Source organism: Odontesthes bonariensis, chromosome 24 (genome assembly GCF_027942865.1).
Source record: "Odontesthes bonariensis isolate fOdoBon6 chromosome 24, fOdoBon6.hap1, whole genome shotgun sequence".
In the NCBI taxonomy this organism is placed as follows: Eukaryota; Metazoa; Chordata; class Actinopteri; order Atheriniformes; family Atherinopsidae; genus Odontesthes; species Odontesthes bonariensis.
Window position 1 is genome coordinate 15,251,031 of NC_134529.1, and position 22,015 is coordinate 15,273,045.

Consider the following 22,015-nt stretch of genomic DNA (forward strand, 5'->3'; position numbering starts at 1 on the left):
TCTTTTTTCGAAAAATCTCTTTTTTTTAACGATGTTTCATTCGTTTCTGATTCATTCCTTGTTTCTGGTTGATTTGTGCTAACATCTGTGTCAGATTACCCTTTTTTCCACAAACATTATCTGCTCTTTTTCAAACCATGGCTCGAATTAAAAGTGTAGCCTCCAGTAGAGTTCAAACTCGGTGGGACAGCAAAAGGCAGCGGGCGTCGAATTTCTAAGCGCCCATCGCCCTCTGCTGTTCAGACATTGCAATTACAACCCGACGACGCCAATAAAACTTCGGTGTCAAGAGGGAAACTGTGCAAAATAAGGCATAAACGAAAGAGTGAACGGTCAACGTCAGTATTTAAAGCAGTGCTCTCAAGTTTCCAAGTTTGCTTGGAGTGAGATTCGGGCGGGGCAGGGGTCGGGCCGTGTGCGCGAGGGGGGGGGGGGGGGGTTGTTTCTTTCTTTCTTTTTTTTTTTTTGGCGGGGGGGGGGGGGGCTGGTCCCTTGCAGTATTCCATCACCATAAACTAGCTAAAGAACAATTGTTTTAATTATACCAAAATCACAAATCTTCACTTTTACACTAAATTCTGCTATATTTTAAAATAAATTGTTTAGGTATGCAAAGTCTTAACAAACAAAACATTTTTATGAGTGTTGTTGTAAGTGTTTGTGGCAGATTTTGATGCTTGATGACTGATATTGGGGGCTCCCTTTTAAAGCACTGTGGCTCAATGTCAGCCATTTTCACAGTCATGATGGATGACAGAGTTCCATTCAGAGCCAACGTGTTCCTGGTCTTGGTTTTATTGAGCCTCACCATGGAAAAAACCCTCTCTGCATCAGCATTTCAGTGTGGCAGAACTAATACCAGTTTGGCAATTGTAGATAGCCTTATTGGTAATCTGTTCATACCAGTCACCTTTGAAAAGAATTAACCATGGAAGCCTAATTACACTCCTACATATTTTTCATTTTTCATTAAGTTGCTCATGTCAAAGGGTGTGTGCTGAATATTTAGGTCTACTACTCCTATGAACACTTTAATCGGCGGGTATTGGTCTTTTACAAGGAGTAGGAAAACTATTCAATTCAATTCAATTCAATTCATTTTTATTTATATAGCGCCAAACACAACAAATGTCATCTCAAGGCACTTAGATAGTAAGTCCAATTCAAGCCAAGAGGGGGGGTTCTTTCGCCCGAACGAAAGAACCCCCCCCCCCCCCCCCCCGCGCACACGGCCCGGCCCCTGCCCCGCCCGAATCTCACTCCAAGCAAACTTGAAAACTTGAGAGCCCTGATCATAGCATTTAAATTGGGCTCGTTCCAGGTGCCACACAGAGTCATTTCCCTCGAGAGTAAGAGAGAGACAAAAATGTCCCACTTGGACAACTTCTGAGGTCTTAATAAACAGATATCCGGTGCATTGGCCGAGAGAACACGAGATTCCCAAAATAAGGAAGTGGACCCACCTTATCTCAAGACTGCGGAGGTGAGGGAGTGGCCACCTGCCACCTTCAGCTCGACTGACGGGGAGACGGACTGTTAGGCTTGGATCCTCCTGGAGGAATTATTCATGCTTTGCGTTAAGCTTTTATTCTTGGGGAAGTTCATTCTGAATCGGGTAAGGCTCGAGATGAACCGGTGATTAACAGGTTTGTTCCACCTCGGAGATTTACAGTGTTCTCACTGTGTTTACTGAGATTTACAATGCGAGTGTCTTCAGTCAAAACTCCGAATCTGCGTTCATGGACGTTAATAAAATAAAACGCAGCTTACAAGTTCAGGTTTAACAGGTCATAAATACACACGTCTTTTATTTTTTTTTTATCTTAGAGCTATGTCGATTCTTCTGGCACTCAGTGAGACACTGGGTGCTGTTTTTTTCTCCCATACTGAGAAATTTGTTCAAAGCATGTCTGTGCAGGTGAGGAAGCAGCCAGCCACATTCCAGTGCCTGGGGTCATGACGTTGCACAACTTTGCAGCACAACTTTGCTCTCAGAGCATATAAGGCTTCTCTCTTGAACGCCTACTCCTGTTGAGAAAAGGCAGCCCCAGACAACAACTTGCAGTTCCTGTGCAATCCAGGGAGCAAGTCACTACACACCTTTTTGAATTCTGTGCTAGCACTGCTTTAGATGTCCAACTAATGCTCGAGAGTAAGTTTCTTTTTCTTTTTTTATCTCAAAAGCAAACTTTTATAAACACACACTTTTACAAACATAAAGGAATGCACATTTAAGGAGACACACGTGTGTTGATTATAGGATAACTCAGTCATCACAAGACTGTACATTAGCCAGAGACGGCATCTGATAACATGTGTGGATGGAATGGATACCTGTACTGTCAGGGGTGCATGTCTTGACAGATTTCGGCTTTCGTTGCGCCACTGTACAGTTTGCTAAGAAAGACAAGACGGGAGAGACACTGTGTATCTTTAGTTTTCTTTCTTTTTAGTGTTGATAAGCATTTTGGCTCATAAGGGAAAATTCAGAAACATGTATTTCCTCACAGCAGTTTTAAAAACATAAACATCTTGGTGTGCGTCCAAGGTCTCTAGGCATTTGGACCAATACATATCAGGGGCTGCCAAGATTTTGACCGTTAAATGGTACATGAATACTTGTTTGAGCTATTTTAGGTCATTGTTGCAAGTTAGTAGTAGTTTCGTTGAACCCGTGTGACATAAGGAAAGTCGTCAGTTGGTATTGAACAGTGGAAAGCGTTGAAAAAGAATGAAGGAAAACGTTAACAATCTTTCCGACATTTCCCAGCTGCATGCCGTAGGCAGACATGCTACACTACAAACTGACTGTGGCCTCTCTGCACGTGAGCTTCCTCTTTCCTCAAGCGCATGCTTGTTTAAAGCTCTTGCATCTCCACCAGCCCCTGAGGAATTTCATCCTCGTTTGTCATCGGTCCCCATCGTTCGCAGTCTGACGTCTCGCCGAGCAGCTGCTCTACGTCTTCAGCACAACGCGACCGTTAAAAAAAGAGCAGGGACTTCCACGGTGGAGCTGCCTTTTTCTGGAAATGTCTGCTGAAAGAGTCTTCCTACTTATTGTCACACTGTGGCTTCTCTTGTGGCGGAGTGTTGAAAGAGTTAGTTCCGGTTTCTATTTACCCCAGAATGTGAAAAAAAAAGACTTAGAAGACTTGAGAAGAAAAAGTACAAAGTTGAGCAAGATATAGATCTAAGACTGCAGGCAATGGTTAGCTTCATTGTTGATTAGTTTAAGGCTCACTTTTGTTTTTGATTAGTTCATTATTAGATTTGTCTTTTTAGTCACGTGCATTCATAACAGAGCCACAGTGGAGATCAGGTCAGGTCTTCACTTCAGCAATGGCTATTTGTCCACTCATTTAGATACTTTTTTGGTTATTTTCTCCCTGGCTTTGCATTGTACTGAGAATTATTACTGCGTAATAAGCCTTACCATTCATCTCTCTCTCTTAGAGACACACAAGATACAGATAAGGCATAGATAATTTGGCAGTGCTGTGACTGTGTGTGTGTGTGTCCTTGTCTACTTATCACTTCTACCACATGAGCCGGGAAATGTATTCGTACATCCAGTCCTTCTCGGAGTTCTTTTTGTAAACATCACTCTGTCTTCTGAACCTCCTCTTGTCAGGCCGCCCACACTCAGGTGATGGTGCAACGAGTCGCTCGCGCTTCACACTCCTCGCAATCTTCTCTCTCCTCTCACCATTCTCTCTTCCTCACTTCACACACTTTAACACACAAACACACCCGTCCCGCGCAGCCCTGCTGGGGAATTTGTGGCCTCGGGCTAACAAAACACAAGCCGGCAGCGGCAGAGAAGCCCAGAGAAAAACTAACACAGCTCGGCACCCTCACAGCGGACCGACGGCATGGAGTTTCACTGATGCTATTTAAAAGGCTCTTTCCTTATGTCTGGCGTTGTGAGGTGGGTTAACGGACAGAAGTCTTGAAGCTGCAGTACGTGTTTTTTCAGGGCCGCTTTAAGCACGTTGCTTGCTCTCAATCTGCTCTGTCACATGTTTTAGTTTTTTTGGAACAGTGAGGCTCTCAAGGCTGCAACAGCTCTGAGTGGATTTCATAGAAGGGTTTCTTTTCTTGTTGGTTGCTGCTGCTTTTCTGTGATGTCAGGTGAAGGTGTGTGCAGGTTTCCAGGTGTGTTATTATACAGCTGCATGATTTACGAAGGTTTTTACCAATGTTTACAGTCACCAACTGTCACCATGTTTGTTTCAACCAGGTGGCTGGAGAAGAATCCCCTCTCAGTTCATATGAGGGTGTAGTTAGATGTGTGAGGAAAGACTTATATTGTGAGTTTATGTAGCTAAGGGAGTCCCGTGATATAATCCCCCGGAGGAACATTGAGAGAAATAGGCCCCTTTAAATGATGACTTCTGGTGAACTTTGAGAAAACAACTCGACAAGTGGCGGAGGTGTTGAAAAGCAACTCGCAATTTTACAAAGAAACTGCAAAAGGTTTCGACATTTATGTGCTTCCACCCCCTGTATATTTCAGTGTAAAATACTCAATCCATCACTTTGTTTATTTCACAGCTGCTGTTGCTACTCTGAAAAGGAAGGTTTTCACATACAAGCAGTGTGAACTCTTGTGAAAGTATCGACTAAAGATTTTTGGTCAATTACCCTTAACTTTTTCATGGAAAAAGAAAATGTTTGTTGGCTTCATCTTTTTAAAATCGAATGAATTTACAACCCTATGATCATTTTTGACTGCAGGTTGGCTAGAAGAAGCATTGTGATGAGGTTACATCACTGAGAGATTATTTCTCAGAATTTTCAGAAAGTCTTTCTCCTTTGACTCTTTGTAATAATCTATCAGAACTCCAGCTCTAACAAAGAGAGAGCCATAGAATACGACATCATAGCTGCTATAGCATTTTATCAGCTGTGGTTCTTCAGGCCTGCTGTCATTCGTTGCCATATGAGACACAAGAGATAGACATAAATGGTTTAAAGGAGAAAGGCATTTCTTCAAAATCACTGGCACAAGGTCAGCTGACCAATCACAAAACCAGCTGTGATGTGTAAAGCATTGAAGCTCATGAAGCTGAATGTTGTTGATTAAGACCACAATGCAGAAATGATCTCAATTATATACTATGGTCTCTCACTGTATAACAGTCCTAACAAGACTCTCAAGTATAATGCGTGGCTTGGTTGGTTGGAGTGCACCAAATAGCATTTAAGGAACACGTGAAGAAGAATTCTACTCGTCTGTTGAATTAAAACCTTATCTTTGCATGGATCTAACATCATCTTTACGGAAAAGCATGTGGTGGTAGCATCATCCTGCGGGGCTGATTCTCTGCAGGAGGGACGGAGACCCTGGTCAGCGTTGAAGGAAGAGCACTTCAATGACCCAAGGCCAACCATAGTGGAGTTACTCCCGCTCCTGTCTTTCAGCGGTCCTGCCAAATCTCAGATTCAAACCCCACTGAGCATTTAATGATGCGTTGTAATTGTCAAGTTCCCAGAAGGAAAAGTAAACTGGAATGGCCCAAAGTTAGTTTTTTTTTTTTTTTTTCCTCTCGGAAAAGTTTGAGGAAATTCACATGTTCCTACTTCAATATCCGGCGTGGCGGGCCAATCCACAAAAAGTGGGGATAGTTGCTGAAATAAACACTTTATTAGCACTTAAAGGTGGGGTAGGGGTTCTTTTCCTGGAGCATTTTTTTACATATTGCTTGAAATACTCTTCACACCCCCATTGCAACTGATTAATTAAAAGTTTTGACACAAAAATGAAAAGTTTTAGTGGCCTCTAGAACGTACAATCTAGGAAAAACACTATCCAATCATACTGAACGGACCGTTAACGATGATTGGATTCTGATGCGTCTATCAAACTGCAATCTGCTCCTCCCTCCCCCTCCTTCCCCCTGTGCGCGTACCCTGCTCCATGAACGAATTACGCGTCCAGAAGCTTGGCAGGAAGCTAAACTAGAGTCAGCTTGGCTAGCACCTAGCATTATTAAACGTATAGTTAGCATATACTAAATACTAAATACGGCAACGATCGATGCTTGCTGTCAGAACAGCGCTCGTGCACCTTCGTGCTCGTGAACAAGCATTGTGCGTTCATGTACTCTAGAGGCGTGGCTTCGGGGGGAAAGTGAAGAAAAGGGTTGGGACTTTTGACCTGTGTATTTTCAAAATGCAGCTTCGCTGGACTCAAAATCCAGGATCTCCTACCCTACCTTTAAGTCACTTTGTGTCTCGTCAAATCAGTCGCACGCGTTGGATTCATCTGGAACACGGTGGACTCGGGTGTGATGTTGTTCCCAGCTCTGAGGTTTGACCTCTGAGGCCAAAGAACTGCATCATAAGAACAGACCTAAAGAGGGCTCTTTCCAGATTCTTCCAACCTGATTGTTTTAGGGGACCAATGTGTGCAGCCAAAAAGGCAAAGTAATGAATTATGGGTCTGTGGGAATGCTTTTCAGAATGAAAGATTTCAGATTGTGATATCACAGGATGTGATGGCTGTGGTGCATTTGCTAAAATCTCTTACTTATTTACTCTTACTGGTAGTCTGTTGAATGGTCTAATACCTCTCGCTGTTCACTCAAAAGTTCACTCATTGCATCCTGATAACATGGCTTTGGCCCGTTTTTCATATCGCATTTTCAGTGTGGAAGTGACAGCCAGAGGAATTTTGCCTTATTATTATATTGCCTTTCAGTTACTTAATGAAAAGTAAGCTAACAAACCTTTTTTTTTTTTTTTTGACGAGAAGACTTGTTTTGCATCGTTGATTCACAGTAGATGATACAAGTCTGTACACCACCCCAGGTGTGCTCGATGAATCACGCGGCTCATTGAAATCACAAGTTTGTGATTTTCAGATGTCGTGAATCATCAGTGCCACATGGCACAAGATCCCAGGCTGAATGTGGAGCATAAGCATGACTGTAGTATTTAGATGAAGCAAGTCATAGAACATAGTGTCCTCATGTGTGGACGAGACGTTATTCTCTTTGTGGGTCTTCTCTTGGATTCCAGGCTTAAACACAAGCTCAGTTTATGGGAGGGGGAAAAAAGCGTTTTTCCTTAATTTGAGAGTTTTTCTTTTGTCTGTTGAAAGGATGATGTGGATATGACGCCAGCCCAACCGTGACCATGTACGAGGTGATGTCCGGCGACACCCTGTCCTGGAAGGGGCCCAGTCCGAGGGGGAGTGGCTCAGAGCCCAGCCCTGAAGTGCCGTTCTCTGGGGATGGAGGGCCAGTCAAAATCCTCAAAGTTTGCTTCTGCACCAACAACAACCTGGGAAAGAACTTCAAGCTGGTCAAATGTGACAGCACCTGGCAAATCAGGGTGAGAAGTCAAAGAAGTAGGAGGATGGAGTTGAAGTGTCAGAAAAGGAAGACGACGGGGGGTGGGAAATGGTTTTCTGAGATAGCTTTTGATAGTTCCTGTCACGGTGATGTTTTATTTGGCCCGCTCAGCATTCTGGAAAATGGGCAAATCGCTTATCTTGGAACAAATAATCTCAGTCTTTCTCAATGCTCTGTCTCAGGTTTCATCAATGTACAAAAATACACATTGAAAATGTGTTTTCCAGCGCTCGACCTCGTCATGTTAGGTTATCCTGGTCTGCCACAGATTGCAATGAATGGAAATATGACAACATATCAAAGATGAAGCTGAGCTTTCTCTTTCTTTCTCCCTTAGGTCATCATTCGTTCGATCCTTGCCAGTGGTCGATTGGGGCCAAATGTTGAACTCACGGGATGCTACGGTCTCATGCTAAAGCACTTAAAGTCAGAAGAGCTTCACTGGCTCCACCCTGATCTGACCGTAAGCGAGGTGGAGCAGCGCTACGAGAGCCATCATGTGGAGGCTGAGTGGAGGTACAGATCAACCACTTGGATGTTTGTCTGATTTTTATGTTGCAGAGTAAAATCGTTCTCGTTATCGTTTGTCCAAGATCTTGCAGAGATGTTTGCTTTCTTCTTGGGTGCAGGTATGACCTTCGGATCAGATACATTCCTGTTAATTTCCTGGAAAAATTCAAAGACGACAGATCTACGTTCCTGTATTTTTACCACCAGGTACCCAATTCTCTTCATGTTGTTTCTGAGGTGTTTTACAGTTAATAGGAGAATAGCAGGGGCACAGAATTGGTGTTATAAAGAATAAAAATGAAAGGAATCTGGGAAAAAAAGAGAATGAGTCGGGCCTGGGACGGCTTGGGAAGAAAAGAAGCTGTGCAAAAATGTGACAGACTGTGAGGATGGTGGCGCTCGTTGGCGTGTTTCTCTGTTTCACGGTTGTTAACGCTTCACGGCAGGTGCGCAGTGACTACATGCAGTATCATGCCAGTAAGGTCAGTGACGGGATGGCGCTGCAGCTCGGTTGTTTGGAGATCAGGTGAGTCACTGCATTCCTCAGCTCTGTGTGAGTGCGAGGGGATTGAATTGGTTGAATTCACAGTGCGTTGGGCCTGTGCTTCAAGTCGTTTGCTCGTCTGTGTGGTGTGGGTCAATGATTGAAACTGGTAACATTTGTGTGAAGGGTTTGTCCGACAGTCACGTGAACTCTCTCCCCTCCGTTTTCACAGGAGGTTCTATAAAGACATGAATTCAAAAGGACTTGAGAAGAAATCTAACTTTGAGCTGCTAGAGTAAGTTATTGCTCTCTACTCAGTATCGACGCTTATATGTGTCTGTTGTTGAGTAAAAGCCTTTCAACTCTGATTTTTGGACTTTGATTTATGATTCCTTTGAAACTGACAAGGCGCTGCACGGGTTGAAAGTGAGCCTTCAGCTTGTTGAATGCCTGTGGTTTGTCTGTGATTTGTTTTTGATTTAGAAAAGATGTGGGCCTGGACCTTTTCTTTCCACAGCAGCTGATCAACAGCATGAAGGTAAATCTGCCCGCGATGGCAGCTCTCTCAGTTCTGACTTAACGTGCATCCTGTCTTGACAAGCTCCCGTCAATTGCTTTTTGTCAGCTGAAACTGACTGCGGCGCAAGGCGCTCATCGTTTTCTTTCAAACTCCTCTGAATTTTTGTGGTTGCGATCCAGTCTAGGCAGGTACGGAAGCTGATCCAGCAAACATTTCAGCAGTACGCCACGCTAAAGGAGGATGACTGCATGGTTAAGTTTTTCGAGACCCTCAAGGCATTTAACAACTTTGATGAAGAGGCCTTCCCGTGTGAACTCGTGGTGGGTAGCAGCTGATGATAAATGTCGTCAGGCACTCCAAACATTTATTGTTTTTTATATTCAAGTTTTTTATATTTATATTTTATATCAAGGCCACAAATGCTTTTTGTTTGTCAACAGCAAGGTTGGAGTCTATCCGTGGAGTTGGTCATTGGTGGGAGGGGCATTCGTCAACGCACCCAGAAGGACGCAGCAGTAAGCTCTGAAATGTTTTTTTTTTTCTCACCTGTTCAGTCGGGCTCAGCGTGGGGACACTTGTGGACATCACAATTAGAGAACAGTAGAAAGCAAAATGGAAAGCAGCAATGCAGCGATTTAAAGTTTTCTCTCTAACTCCTTTTATTGTCATCTCCCAAAAAACTGTCGCACACTGAATAAGAACATTTAGAAGGCGCTCTCACCCAGACAAAAAGCACGTTGTATTCAGGACAAATAGCCCGCCCTTGAACATCTGGCTTCCATCCCAAGTCGCATGTCGAATAACTGTTAAGTCTCATGTACTTATCACTTTCAGCTCCTATCTGCGGAGATGTTAACACCACAAATCACACAGTTTTTAGCCCCTTTTCCCACATGATACTGTGACCTATCATGTAGACATCTTGTTCCTATAGTTAGTTCCGCAGCTCTTTGGCATCTCAGCTGCAAAATGAACCCTCTCCCACAACAAGGGGAAAATTTTTGATTGAGTTCATGTTTGTTGCACGATTTCTTCAAAGTAATTATGTTAAATGAATAATAACTTGTAGAATTAGCCTAAATGAACTAAATATGGAAATGATTTCCACACATTTTTTACTTCAATAGGATCAATTTAATGTAGCCTACCAGTTAGTAACACTAGTTATTAAACTTTATTATTCCAAAGCCTGTTATTTATGTTGATTCTACCCAAATATAATTGGCTGAAACAACAGCATCCCTTAATGCTGAATGAAAGTCATGTGATTGTGTGCAAACTGCTTCCATGTTCATTCAACAAGTTATGTGCAAGTACCACTTTCAGCTGTGCCATTCAGCTGGAGGCTTAGGGATGAATATATCTCCCATGACATTATCATTGGCCTGCACGCTGCTTTCTACTGTTTACTAACCCTGTTTTCTGATATTTTTGTAAACATGACACACCTGAATGAAAGAAAAAGGAATTGGTAAAGGAATCAATGCCATACCATGACACGTTCTCAACATATATCTCCAGAAACTGCCAGTATTCTATTCTGGAAAGTCGGACACATTAATTCATTCTTTCTAGATTAATCCACCATCATGTATCTTTAAGTCTCAACATGTCGTGGATGGAAGTGTTGTGTTCAAAGCTGTCAGTGGAAACCTGAGACGTTATTATCACAGTTAAACGTGTTGCCATCCATACTTTTGTGCCACAGGCTGTGTTTCTAGCTGACTTTAAACAGATCAAGAAAGTGCAATGCTTACCGCAAAGCGACGGCAAGGCGATCCTGAACCTCGACATAGAAGGCGCCAGACAAGTAAGTGCAACAACATCCTTTTTGCATAGCACTCAGCGTTTCAAAACGAGCAAAAAAACGACTTGAAGGGAATTTGACCGAGCATGTTTGCTCATATGTCACGCCTTTGTGTCCTCTTGCATAGCGTCTATCGATCAGCGTGGCCGCCGTGCCTATGGCAGAGAATATGATGGATCTTATTGATGGATACTGCCGCCTGGAAAATGACACAGATGACAGTGTTATTTACAGACCAAACAGAGGTGTGTGCGACTCAGCAACTTCTGCTGTTTTCCCAACATAACTGGTGTTAAGACTGACAACAGACGTCATCCGGATAAGAATTTCATGCTTTATTAACCTTGTTTTAGGATGTATTTTGACACTAATAATTAATTTCTGCTCCAGATGCCAAGGGTGGCCGGACTTCCCTGCCTGATATTCCCGCAATGTGAGTGGCTGTGTTGTTGACTCATTCTTTTGGTGCTCTGCGGAGCCATAACTTAAAGCATTTATGATCAGTACTTTCTCTCGTTCTGCCTTTTCTCCGGAGCAGCAGAAAGCCCAGCTCGAGTAGGCACAGCATGGGTGAGCCAACGGTTTTCATACCAACCCCCCCCAACACACATTTTGCACTGTACATTTCACCAGTCACCACGTCCCCCACCGAGAAAATATTCATGTTGACTGGAGGCAGCTCTCTTTTCCATTTTCAGGTTCTGACATATACTGTGAGATCCTCGATGAGAGGCCCAGATCAGGTTTGTATGGAGTTAATAATCTGGGCTGCGGCAGAACAACACTGTTTTTTTTTTTGTTTTTTTTTTCGACTTTACAAATGTCCCTGTTGTTCTCTAGTGGTGAAGTATGGGATTGATCGAAGTGATGTCGTTCAGGGACGGATTCTCGGCGAAGGTTTTTTTGGCGAGGTCTACGATGGTGTGTACAAAAAAGCTGTAAGTCTGTGTCCACGGCGACGGTCTCGAGAAATAACGGCAAAAACAGTGTAGAGTGGGAAAGCAGAATACCTGTATCATCGTCATTGCTTTTCCTTTGATTGTTTGATTGGACAGAATGGTGACAGGGTTAACGTGGCAGTGAAGACCTGCAAGGACTGTTCGCCCGACGTAATGGAGAAATTCATGAGTGAAGCAGGTACATAGACAAAAACGGGTTCAAAACCAGAACAGTTGCATCTCTGAGGGCTGTCGAAGGATAGTGGCAGGAATAACAATGAGGGAAACGTTGAATAATCAGGAACTTTTGCGTGTTTGCCAGTAATTATGAAGAAACTCGACCACCCTCACATTGTCAGGTTGATTGGAATCATCGAGGACGATCCCGTGTGGATCGTCATGGAGCTTTATCAGTACGGAGAGGTTTGTGCCAACCGCTGTTGTTAGAAGTATCAAAAGAAATGTTGTTGTAGCTGACAGTCTCAGCATTTATGTTTTTTTTTACCTCAGTGCAACTGCTGAATGTCAGTGCTGATGCTGAATAAGTGATTTACTGCCCGGCTGATAATATCACTGACATTCCTGCAGCTCGGAAACTACCTGACGGAGAACAAAAACAAGCTGACAAACATGACTCTGGTGCTGTTCAGCTTGCAGATCTGTAAAGCCCTCGTCTACCTCGAAGGGCTCAGCATGGTACACAGGTGAGAGAAGGGGGCGAAAAGCAAAGCAAGATCCATTGGCATTATGAGTTTTTGCTTTTATCTGTTAAAGTTTGCAAAGATGAGTTATTTTTCCTCTGCAAAGCACAGAGGCATATTAAATCTAACAGCTGCATTTAGTTTTACTTAGGCTATGTCAGTGGCCAGTTCGCTCCATAAGCTGTTCCCTATCGCAAAAAATGAACTCATCCACTTGCACAGAGACATTGGAAAGCCATTATAAAATAATGCTGATAATAAATGAAATGTTCACAATCAGACTGAAAAAAGAAATCCAAATTCCTGTTTTTAATTGTAACTGTGTGATCCTGTTTTCTTTGCTAACAAACTCCTTCCGTTGTTTCTGCGGCCTTCGCCCCGGAGACTGTAATCATCCCATTACCTGTTTAAAAAAAATGACGCAGTAACGGTGTCTGATAACTGTTGTCTGGGCATCCTGGTTTCATTGCTATCATAAAGACAATTTAGGAATCCCAAAGAAACGTGTGGTGTCCTAACAGGCCACAGCCCCTCTAGTGTGTGGAGTTTAAAGTGATTAGAGTAGGGGTGGGCGATATGGAAAAAATGTTGTATCACGATTTTCTTGCATAAAATCACGATTTCGATTTTTTTATCACGATCTTCCATCCAAAAAAAAAAAAAAAGAAAGACCAATTACAGTAGAGTTAAGTCGACATGCTGAACCACAGAAGAGATAAGGAGTAAAAGAAAGAATTTGGCAATCAACACATTGTAATTCAACTGTAAGCCAATTCAAGATGAAAAATAATGATTAAATTAATGACATCTGACACAGTGAGAGTGAAGCAACCGGAACTAGAAAAACGAACCACTGATGACGACTTGACTCCACCTGTTAGAAAGCCCATGTTGTTTGGTTATTTTCAGTTAAATACATTAATTACCTCCGCCAAGGAGGTTATGTGATCGCCCGATGTGTTGGTTGTCTGTCTGGATGTTCGTCTGTTCGTGCTGCAATCTTGCGACCTGCCACAAGGTGGCGCGACCTGGCGGAGGTCTGCACTCTCTGAGTGCATTTCTAGTTTATATTGTGTTTTACGGTGAGTTTTCATACGTCCAACGTTCGTGAACGCACCATAGACGTTCCGATGTTCCTGAATGTACCGCACCTGTGCGTGAGACGAAGTCGCTGTAAAGTTTCGTTTCTCCTCCCGATGCAGGCAGCAGTGAACAGCTTGTAATTTTCCCTTTGCTGTTTTCACCTAACATTAGCCTGTACACCCTGGGTTTATTGTGTGTAAATGCCAAATAAATCCACCACAAACTGGACATCTGTATCCGTGTCTTTTAACGGGGACACACACCATACACCAGCATTAAAAAAAAAAAAAAAAAAAATCATTGCGCTGATTGGCAAAGGAGATCTATACGGTTTCTCTAATTTGGTAGATCGCCTGCGATTCTCCACTCTTCCTCGCCAGTCACGATTTTATATTGTCAGATCGCGCACCCCTAGATTAGAGGAGTCCCCCGAAATCCCATCTGCTTTGTCCATTCAAATTCCCTTTAAATGGGTCTATTTGTTTTGTTATGTCCCTTTCTACTTGATCACTTCTATTTTTCTAATTGAAATTAGTGTTCATCTTTTATTGATTTTTCAGTGATAGCCCAACTCTTATCAGCAGCTCATTTTTACACTGAGCTCTCAGGTGTTTAACGGTGTTATGCAGAAAACTATGGCCTCCTGTTCAGAGTATTTTTTTTGTGGTATGTTAATCTCACACGGACAAATGCAGGAGAGACTGAATAAAATGCTCCCACATAGGCAGTGACAGTTGTAAACCGGTGTGTAAAGAGGACTCGGAAAACTTTTAATACTTAATCTTGGAATGCTGATGCTGAGATACAACATCACAGAAAGCGAAATGGCAGGAAAAAAAAAGATGTTATCAACGCGTCTCCAAGGGATCCGAGCTCCTGGGAAGGGAAAACACTTGGAAAGGAAGCAAATGTTTTGCCTCCTTGGAAAAAAAACAAAATGTAAACATTCCACTTGTCTTGTTTTAGTTTAGTGTGGTGTGTCAGGCTGTGTGTTAGCTGGAACTTTGCTGCTTTATCTTCCTCTGCACCAGCGTCAATCTTTCACTTCACTTTGTCTTGGTCTGATCTCAGAGACATTGCGGTCCGTAACGTGTTAGTCGCCAGCCCGGACTGTGTGAAGCTGGGAGACTTTGGTCTGTCAAGATACATAGAGGATGAAGAATACTACAAAGGTAACAGGGAGGCACATGTGACCATAAAGCCGATTAATAGATTGTCTTTAAAGTTAAAGAACCGCGGGGCAGGCAGTCTGCATATGCATCCTTGTTGGTTTATGTAGAAAAAAGAGGAAATATGTCATAAGACCTAAGATCATGACCTCTTATTTTTTTGCAGCATCTGTTACTCGATTACCAATCAAGTGGATGGCCCCAGAATCCATCAACTTCAGACGCTTCACCTCAGCCAGTGATGTCTGGATGTTTGGTGAGCTTGTGATGCTTTAACTTACCACAGCATGGTTACATGTTGGAGTGCAAGGCAGAAAGTAAGAAAAAAACTCCCACATGGAAAATGGCAGGTGACCGGTTAATCATTGACCCAAACAAGAACTGCATTACTTTATGACATAGTAAGATCTGTTTGAACTGGTGTGTCAAAATGACCTCCTGAGTTTAGAAAGAAGGCCCACATACTACAGTGCATTTATTATCCTCTTTCGTAGTTATTTCGGTGCAGCCCAGTGTTTTAGCTCTATGGCTGCCATGCTATGTTGAGGATTTTTGAGACTTTGGCAGTGTCTCTGTCCTTCTGGAAACACTGGAGTATTCTGACCTTTGATGCTTTTAGAGAATGAGGCTAACAACCCAAACATCATGATCATTTTACCTGTATACAATGCAGGAAAAATACAGTCACAACTTTCTATAACCAAAAGAATCCAATGCCAACATTTTGTTTTGGTTTTGAAAACATTTTGCGTGACATCACCGCGTTGTCCTGGTCCTCATCACAAAGGCCCCCATACTGTTGGTTTATCCCTCCTAATGCACTGATCTATATCCGTGCCGCTTAACTTTCTTTTGGTACTCTTATCACAGAATTCCACGCTGAAAAATGGATTACTGGGTGAGCATATCCAAACTTGTTTTTGTTGTTTCTGTGTCGCTCCGCAGCTGTGTGCGTGTGGGAGATCATGAGTCGTGGCCAGCAGCCGTTTTTCTGGCTGGAGAATAGAGACGTGATCAACCAGCTTGAGCAGGGCATCAGGCTGCCCAAACCAGACAACTGCCCGCCTGCTCTGTACTCACTCATGACGCGCTGCTGGTCCTACGATCACAGAGAGAGACCCAGTTTCACCGAGCTCGCGCTCAAAATCAGGTACTTGTTTATGGGATGCAATAAAACGACCGGTCACACTGAACACAAATGGATAGAGGCCCCTTTTTATTGAGGCTTAAATTGTGGAGAAGCTCAGTGTGGATGAGGAAGTCGGGACACTCCAGCTCATCTTGTTGTTAACTTTTAAAATTCCTATAAAAAAAAAAAAAAAGATAGTGGAGCAAATACTGATCATCTGAAATGTAACATTTATGCATTAAGGTTTGCTGTGTCAATACAACCTTAAACAATGTCACGTTTTCACAGTCTAACCAAAAAAGAGTAACCAATTGAACAAAAATAAAACACATTTTTGGGAAAATTTTCCAATATCACATAACTGCGTGTGGCAGAACTATGTGAACCTTTAGGATTAACAGTTCATATGATGGTGCTCACTGCCAGGCCAAGAGGAGATGTTCTCCTCCAAGCCAATGTGCAGGGCTAAAGAGTTAGAGGAAACTCTTTATTGCTTTTGTTGATGCCCGAGGGGGGTCACACAGAAGCAAAACAAAGAATCACTTATTTTTGCTGCCCACTGGTACAGTTTGTAATATTGGATTGTTTTTCTCAATGAATAAACTATCAGATATAATCTTTGTCACATTTGTTCAGTTTGGCTCTCTTTGTGCTTTTGATAGTCTTACTTGTTTTAAAATCCCATCTTGTTTCTGCTCATGTTTGACCAAAACAAACTTTCGAGCATCTCTGTTGTAACCTACTGCCACGAAGATGTGATGCAAACTGTGTCTCACGTCTTTGTCAGTGACGTCCAGAAGATGGAGAAGGAGCAACACGTCGAGAGAGAAAGAGACAGAGCGCGCTCCACCAAATATTTTGAACCCAAGTTTACCTTTACTGATCCTCCTCCCAAGGTATGAATCCCTGTTCGTTTCAGCCAAAGTTTTAGGTTGTAAAACAGCACCAAGTCTCGATTGAATTAATTTACCTTTATTTTTTTTTTTAATGTTTTCATTTCTATCAAAAGCCTTCAAGACTGAAGCCAGGGTGTTTCAACACGGTGAGTATCGGTCTACACTGTGGTGGAAATCTAAAACGATTAAAGCTTGTGGGCCCCGAATGGTCTTTTAACAGACATTTATCATAAACCTTTGCAAAGGGGATCAGACAGATTACAGAATGCCGTGAAGCCTGCATGAAATCTGTATGTGTCTGAACTGAAGAGCAGAGTCAGTGAGTATTTAAGAACTTCAGAACAACAAAGAATAGCTTTACAACATGCAGGGGCTTAGGGGAGGATTAACCCTTTCCATTAACTTGAAGCTCCAAACGAAATCTGTGTCTTAAAGCAAATCCAGACATCTCCTCTGTCACTCACACTCACACTAACACACTCTAGGTAAACGTGCATAAGGAAAATCTACTATATAGGTAGAAAAATATATGAAACAGATGAATTACAATGAATAACACATTTTCGACTACATTTCCCATGTTTTTGTCATTCTTTCACAGCCATAAATGTTATCGACACCATTACACATGTTAGGGCTCAAAGTCTCACAGGATGCCAGGGCTGCTCAGAAAGTTTGGCACGCTGTTGTTCAAGTAGAGTGTCTAACTCTCCCCTCTATTCTGACTGTGAGCACACGTGTCTGGGTAGTTGTCCTCTGTTGGTTCTGGCACTCTCCCGCGGTGGCTGGCGTGAATCCAGGTGGCTCTTTCCGATATCTTGACAGCTGTAAGAGTAGTGAGCAGCACTTGAAATGGGCCCGTCCCATTAATAATCTCATGGATAAGGGCCTTTGCAACTGCAGCACTATCTTGTTTTACTGTGGAAAAACTTTGAAAATCTCATTTTGAAAACTTCTCCAACAATCGCCAATCACTTTCTTTTTCCTTCTCTTGGAGTTGATTCAGTTAAATCCATTTTAGGATGCTGAAAATGTCCTTTTTTGCCACAGTAAAAACAAATCCCAGGATCATATGATCGTCATTATCCTCAGCCACCCTTCCATCCTCCACGACCATATCCAGGTCCTCTGACTTTGCTCTTGGAACTTGGTCATCCCAGCCATGTCCAGTCCATTCTCCTTCTTTTCTCCTCTCATCCTCTCAGTGCCTGTCAGACGTTTTTCAGCATTCACTGCGTGTGCCTCAACAAGACACAGTTTCCCTGAGTCCCAGGTGATACGTGTGATACATGTACATTTCACCATGATGGAAATGTCTGGTTTCAGTCCATTCAGGAAACGGCTTCGGAGGTGGGCCACATAAGCAGTAATTTCATCATTATCCAGGTTTTGTGGTTTGATGAGACCACTCTGAATGTCATGGACCTCAGCAAGATGCGCCAAGGACCGAGACGTTTTCTCCTTCCATCTGTTTACAAGCAGAAATCTTTGTCATTAATAGGCGTCTCAGTTCATGTGTAGTCGAGCGGAATTCGTTGCAGAAAACGTGCAGTTTCTCTGGCGAAGACATCTCCATCTACTGGATTGGGGAGGTGAGCCATGGCTTCTTTAATATCAGCAGTTGTCCACGGCCTGAAAACATAGTCGGACCATGGGAAACTAGCCACAGGAAAAGTGAGTTGAAGTCGAGGTTGAGCAGATGTTGGCAGCCCGTGTGCTGTCCCTCCGAGGGTGCAATAAGCAGGGGACTAAAGAGAGAGAATCAGTTGATATTCCCGTCAGGAATGCACTCACTCTGACACACACTAGGTAAAGACAGGTATAAAGAAAATCTTCCACGTAGGTAGAAAAGTATACAGAACAGTTAAATGACAATGAGTAACTAATATTTATACTACAGCATGTTCAGGTATACTAACGGTATACTAGCATACTCGTCAAAGATGCCGGTTTTGCTACAGGATGACAGGCTTCAGTTTTCTGACCTTATTGTTCCTCACGTGTTTCTCTGCAGCTGAACGACACCATGTGGGCCAGCACACCGGACCTGGCCAGCCCATGTGACTATCAGTCCCCCATTGACTCCAGGAACACTCTCGCACCGCCTGTCCTTTCACCTCGGCGTCGCAGCATGGGGGTGAGACACATTTAGTCCTAAGCTGTGTTTTAGTCGGTATGAATACAAAACCAGTGCATGCAATGAGATCACAACCTTCAATCGTCCTAATCGTCTCCTCCGTGTTGCACTCGTAGGAGAGCGAGTTTCCCAGAGTGGAACCAAACAGCAGGGCGGACGCCCAGCGCCTGTGGCAGAAGGAACGGCAGTACATGCAGGACACTATGCGCCATCAGAAAGAGCAGATGATGGAGGATAAGAAGTGGCTGGAGCAGGAGGAGAGACTCCTGGTGGGAAACGGAGCATCATTAACTTTTATCAACTCCCTTCCTGTGTCACTGTGTCCCTGCACAGAACAAGGCACCTTTAAAAACCATCAAACCATTTGTTCATCCTGGACGCCCCACTAGTCTTGAGATAAATATCCCCCTGATATGAGTTCCAAAGATCCACGTCTGCCCTGGTCCGTGTCTGTAATCTGTGAAATTAACCTGCCTGTTTTTTTTTTTGTTTGTTTGTTTTTTTTCAGGACCCCATGGGACCAGAGGAGACTGCCACTCCAGGGGTTAGTGTTCACCCTTTAAAAACTGTCATGTTGATGTTCGATTTCAAGAAGTGAGGCAGCCTTTGGCGGTTGAACTCACTCTCAGTCCCACTGGGGGAATGGGTGGAAAATATTTGCCAGATATCTGGAGTGAATATTGCAGACATTTGCGTTCCATGTTTAGCTCCAACTCTGGTGACCGAAAGCAAACCTGAACATTTCTTCAAGTTTCAGGTTCAGATTTCAATAGTTCAGTATACGTGTGAAAATGTCTTTAGTCCACGTGATGATTTAATTACAGTAGTTCTAACACATTTAACACATTTACACAAGTAAGAGCCATGCTGCAAATTCAGATTCAATAAATGTTGGTTAATACATTCGTATGAAAGAATTTGTGCTCATTCAAAAGCTAAAAATGTGGGTCGATATTGATGTTAAACATAATAATACGTACATATACACACAAACATATGTTTCACTCATATAGCCATAATGTGCATCATCAACATTTTTTTAGATCGCGTGAGCTGTCTTTTCCTAATTCCGTTTTCTTTGTCTTTTCTTTGTAGACTCCTGTAGCTGATAGTGAGACGGGTAAGTACCTGAAAGAAATGACAAATTTCTCCCATAATTAATTTCTTCTTCCTCTCGTTCTCTCATGACATGCATGTATGTTTCCCTCAGCACCACCTGAGAAGCCCCCACGGCTCAAAGCGCAGGTAATTAAAGCAATGAGTTTCATGTGGAGCATCTTTTTAAAAGGCCAAAAGCACGCCTTGATAGAAAAAAATAATTTCTGATATTATCCCTGCAAAAATGTTGATGTCTGTATTTGAGTTTCCAGTGATCCTTTGTTTAAAGATGATCAGTACTATGATTATTTGAATAGATTACTCCTTCCTACTTAGGCTGCACCCACGGCTGAACTGGATCGCTCTGATGACAAAGTGTACCACTCAGTCATGGACTTGGTCAAAGTTGTTGTCGATCTCAAGAATGACATCACTGAGCTGGAGCCAGACAAATATATTTCTATTGTCAAGGTACACTGAGACAAATGATCTGCCCTCTGCTTCAATTTCATAGGTTGCTGCTGCTTTATTGTCAAATCCAAAATGCAAAGACAAAACTTCCTGAGTCACACGAATGATTCATTTTCTGTATCGATCTGTTCCCACAGTCTGTTGGAATGGCCTTAAGAGATCTGATTCGCAGTGTGGATGACATATTGCCCACCTTACACGAGTCTATCAGGACTGAGGTAACGTATATATCACGCAGCTGAATGACAGAAGTCCTCTTCAAACACAAATTAAGTCAATTTAATGTTTAATGCTCTGGTGGGTGACACCCAGAATCCATAACTTGCATTGTAGGACCCTGAAACTGAGCCGGTGAAAAGGAATTCAGTTAACATTGCTTTCATCATTAACACCTGTCAAAAATAAAGACACAACTGATGAACTGAGCCATTGTTTTCTTGTCTTCTCTTTTACCATCGCTATAGATTGAAGGCACCCAGAAGCTGCTGAACAACGACATGGGGGAGCTGATCAGCAAAATGCGGCTGGCCCAGCAGAACGCCATCACTTCTTTAAAGGAGGAGTGCAAGAAACAGATGCTGGCTGCTGCACACAGTCTGGCTATGGACAGCAAGAACTTGTTGGATGCTGTGGACCAAGCAAGAGTCAAGGCGAATTTAGCTAAACCGGTTGAACCCTAGTGGACTGTCTTTCTCAGATTTCACAACAAGCTACAGTCAGACTTAAATAACATTTGCACATTTTTATTATGGGGGGAAAAAACAAGGAAAAATAAGGCTGCAGCAGGCACAAGTTTGTTTTAACAGCCATCATCTTGTAAATTAATGTTTAGTTTGAATGTGATTCTGCAGAAAAACTCAGTGGATATGGACGACTCAGAGAAGCAGAAAACACTGACATGTATGACTTTTCCTTAGAGGGTCCTTTCATTTCATATTTAGGTGGCAGAGAGTTCTGATAAACTTGTTCATCTGCTCAGAAAATTAAAATATCTTTGTAAACATAACATGTGTCTTCTGGCAATTTTAAAGTGAATCCCGACTGAGAAATTGCATTTTTATGGGAGAATAAAGAAGAAGAAAATGCTTCACTTTTGTAACCCTTTAAATGTTGAAAAGATGATCAAAAGGTCAGTAACTCAAATTATTATTATTTATTTTTTACACATGGAGAATATCAAGTTTGATTTGCATATTAATTAGTGAAGTTATGAGATGAAGAATACGAATGTGTGGGTTATAAATTCTCAGATGTGTCACAGGTATTCTTCTCAAAGGTATTTTTTTTTTCACTTTTGTATTATCTTAAGTAAAAAATATAAAAGTTCTAAGACGTAGTGAAAGAGATATAAAAGCATATAAGCTACGTGTGCCCTGTCATTAAACCATATCTCTTGTGGAGTATGTACATTTGATGGTTTTAGCATGAAATTTTCTATTTGGATTGATGAAAAACTGCCTACATAAAGCTTCCCTAAAGAAAGCCTTAACAGCATTGTGCATTTCTAGTTATAATAACAATATTATAATGAAATCCTATAGAAATGAAAATTTGCTTGAATTTCCCTTTGGGTTCAGAGAACAGGATGCAAGCTCAGAAAAGTTAACGTTAACTCAGTTAACTCAGAAAGGTTGGAACACTGTGTAAATGCCATTTTAACCCGGTAATTAACCCGAAATGGCACGAAGACAACACAGGAAAATGTTAAAAGTGA

At 42.5% G+C, this 22,015-nt stretch overlaps 1 protein-coding gene across 4 annotated transcripts; it reads left to right on the top strand.

The window, feature by feature from the left end:
* Positions 1–1,252: 1,252 nt before the first annotated feature.
* On the top strand, positions 1,253–21,307 carry ptk2bb (protein tyrosine kinase 2 beta, b). 4 transcript variants are annotated; one of them, XM_075459336.1, is made up of 31 exons: positions 1,253–1,646; positions 7,106–7,338; positions 7,696–7,874; positions 7,988–8,075; positions 8,315–8,394; positions 8,585–8,647; positions 8,836–8,890; positions 9,052–9,192; positions 9,313–9,387; positions 10,581–10,682; positions 10,807–10,924; positions 11,070–11,112; positions 11,218–11,249; positions 11,378–11,422; positions 11,520–11,617; positions 11,735–11,816; positions 11,940–12,040; positions 12,206–12,321; positions 14,473–14,573; positions 14,737–14,826; positions 15,516–15,720; positions 16,487–16,595; positions 16,709–16,741; positions 18,610–18,732; positions 18,849–19,001; positions 19,241–19,276; positions 19,828–19,852; positions 19,943–19,977; positions 20,167–20,301; positions 20,439–20,519; positions 20,766–21,307. In XM_075459336.1, the coding sequence occupies exons 2-31, from the start codon at positions 7,141–7,143 to the stop codon at positions 20,979–20,981; spliced, it is 2,958 nt and encodes a 985-aa protein (XP_075315451.1). In that variant the 5' UTR covers positions 1,253–1,646; positions 7,106–7,140; the 3' UTR covers positions 20,982–21,307. The 4 variants fall into 4 exon arrangements, with proteins under 4 accessions (XP_075315451.1, XP_075315448.1, XP_075315450.1 ...); XM_075459333.1 differs by having other exon boundaries at positions 1,253–1,615; XM_075459335.1 differs by lacking the exon at positions 1,253–1,646 and adding an exon at positions 2,029–2,152.
* Positions 21,308–22,015: the final 708 nt, after the last annotated feature.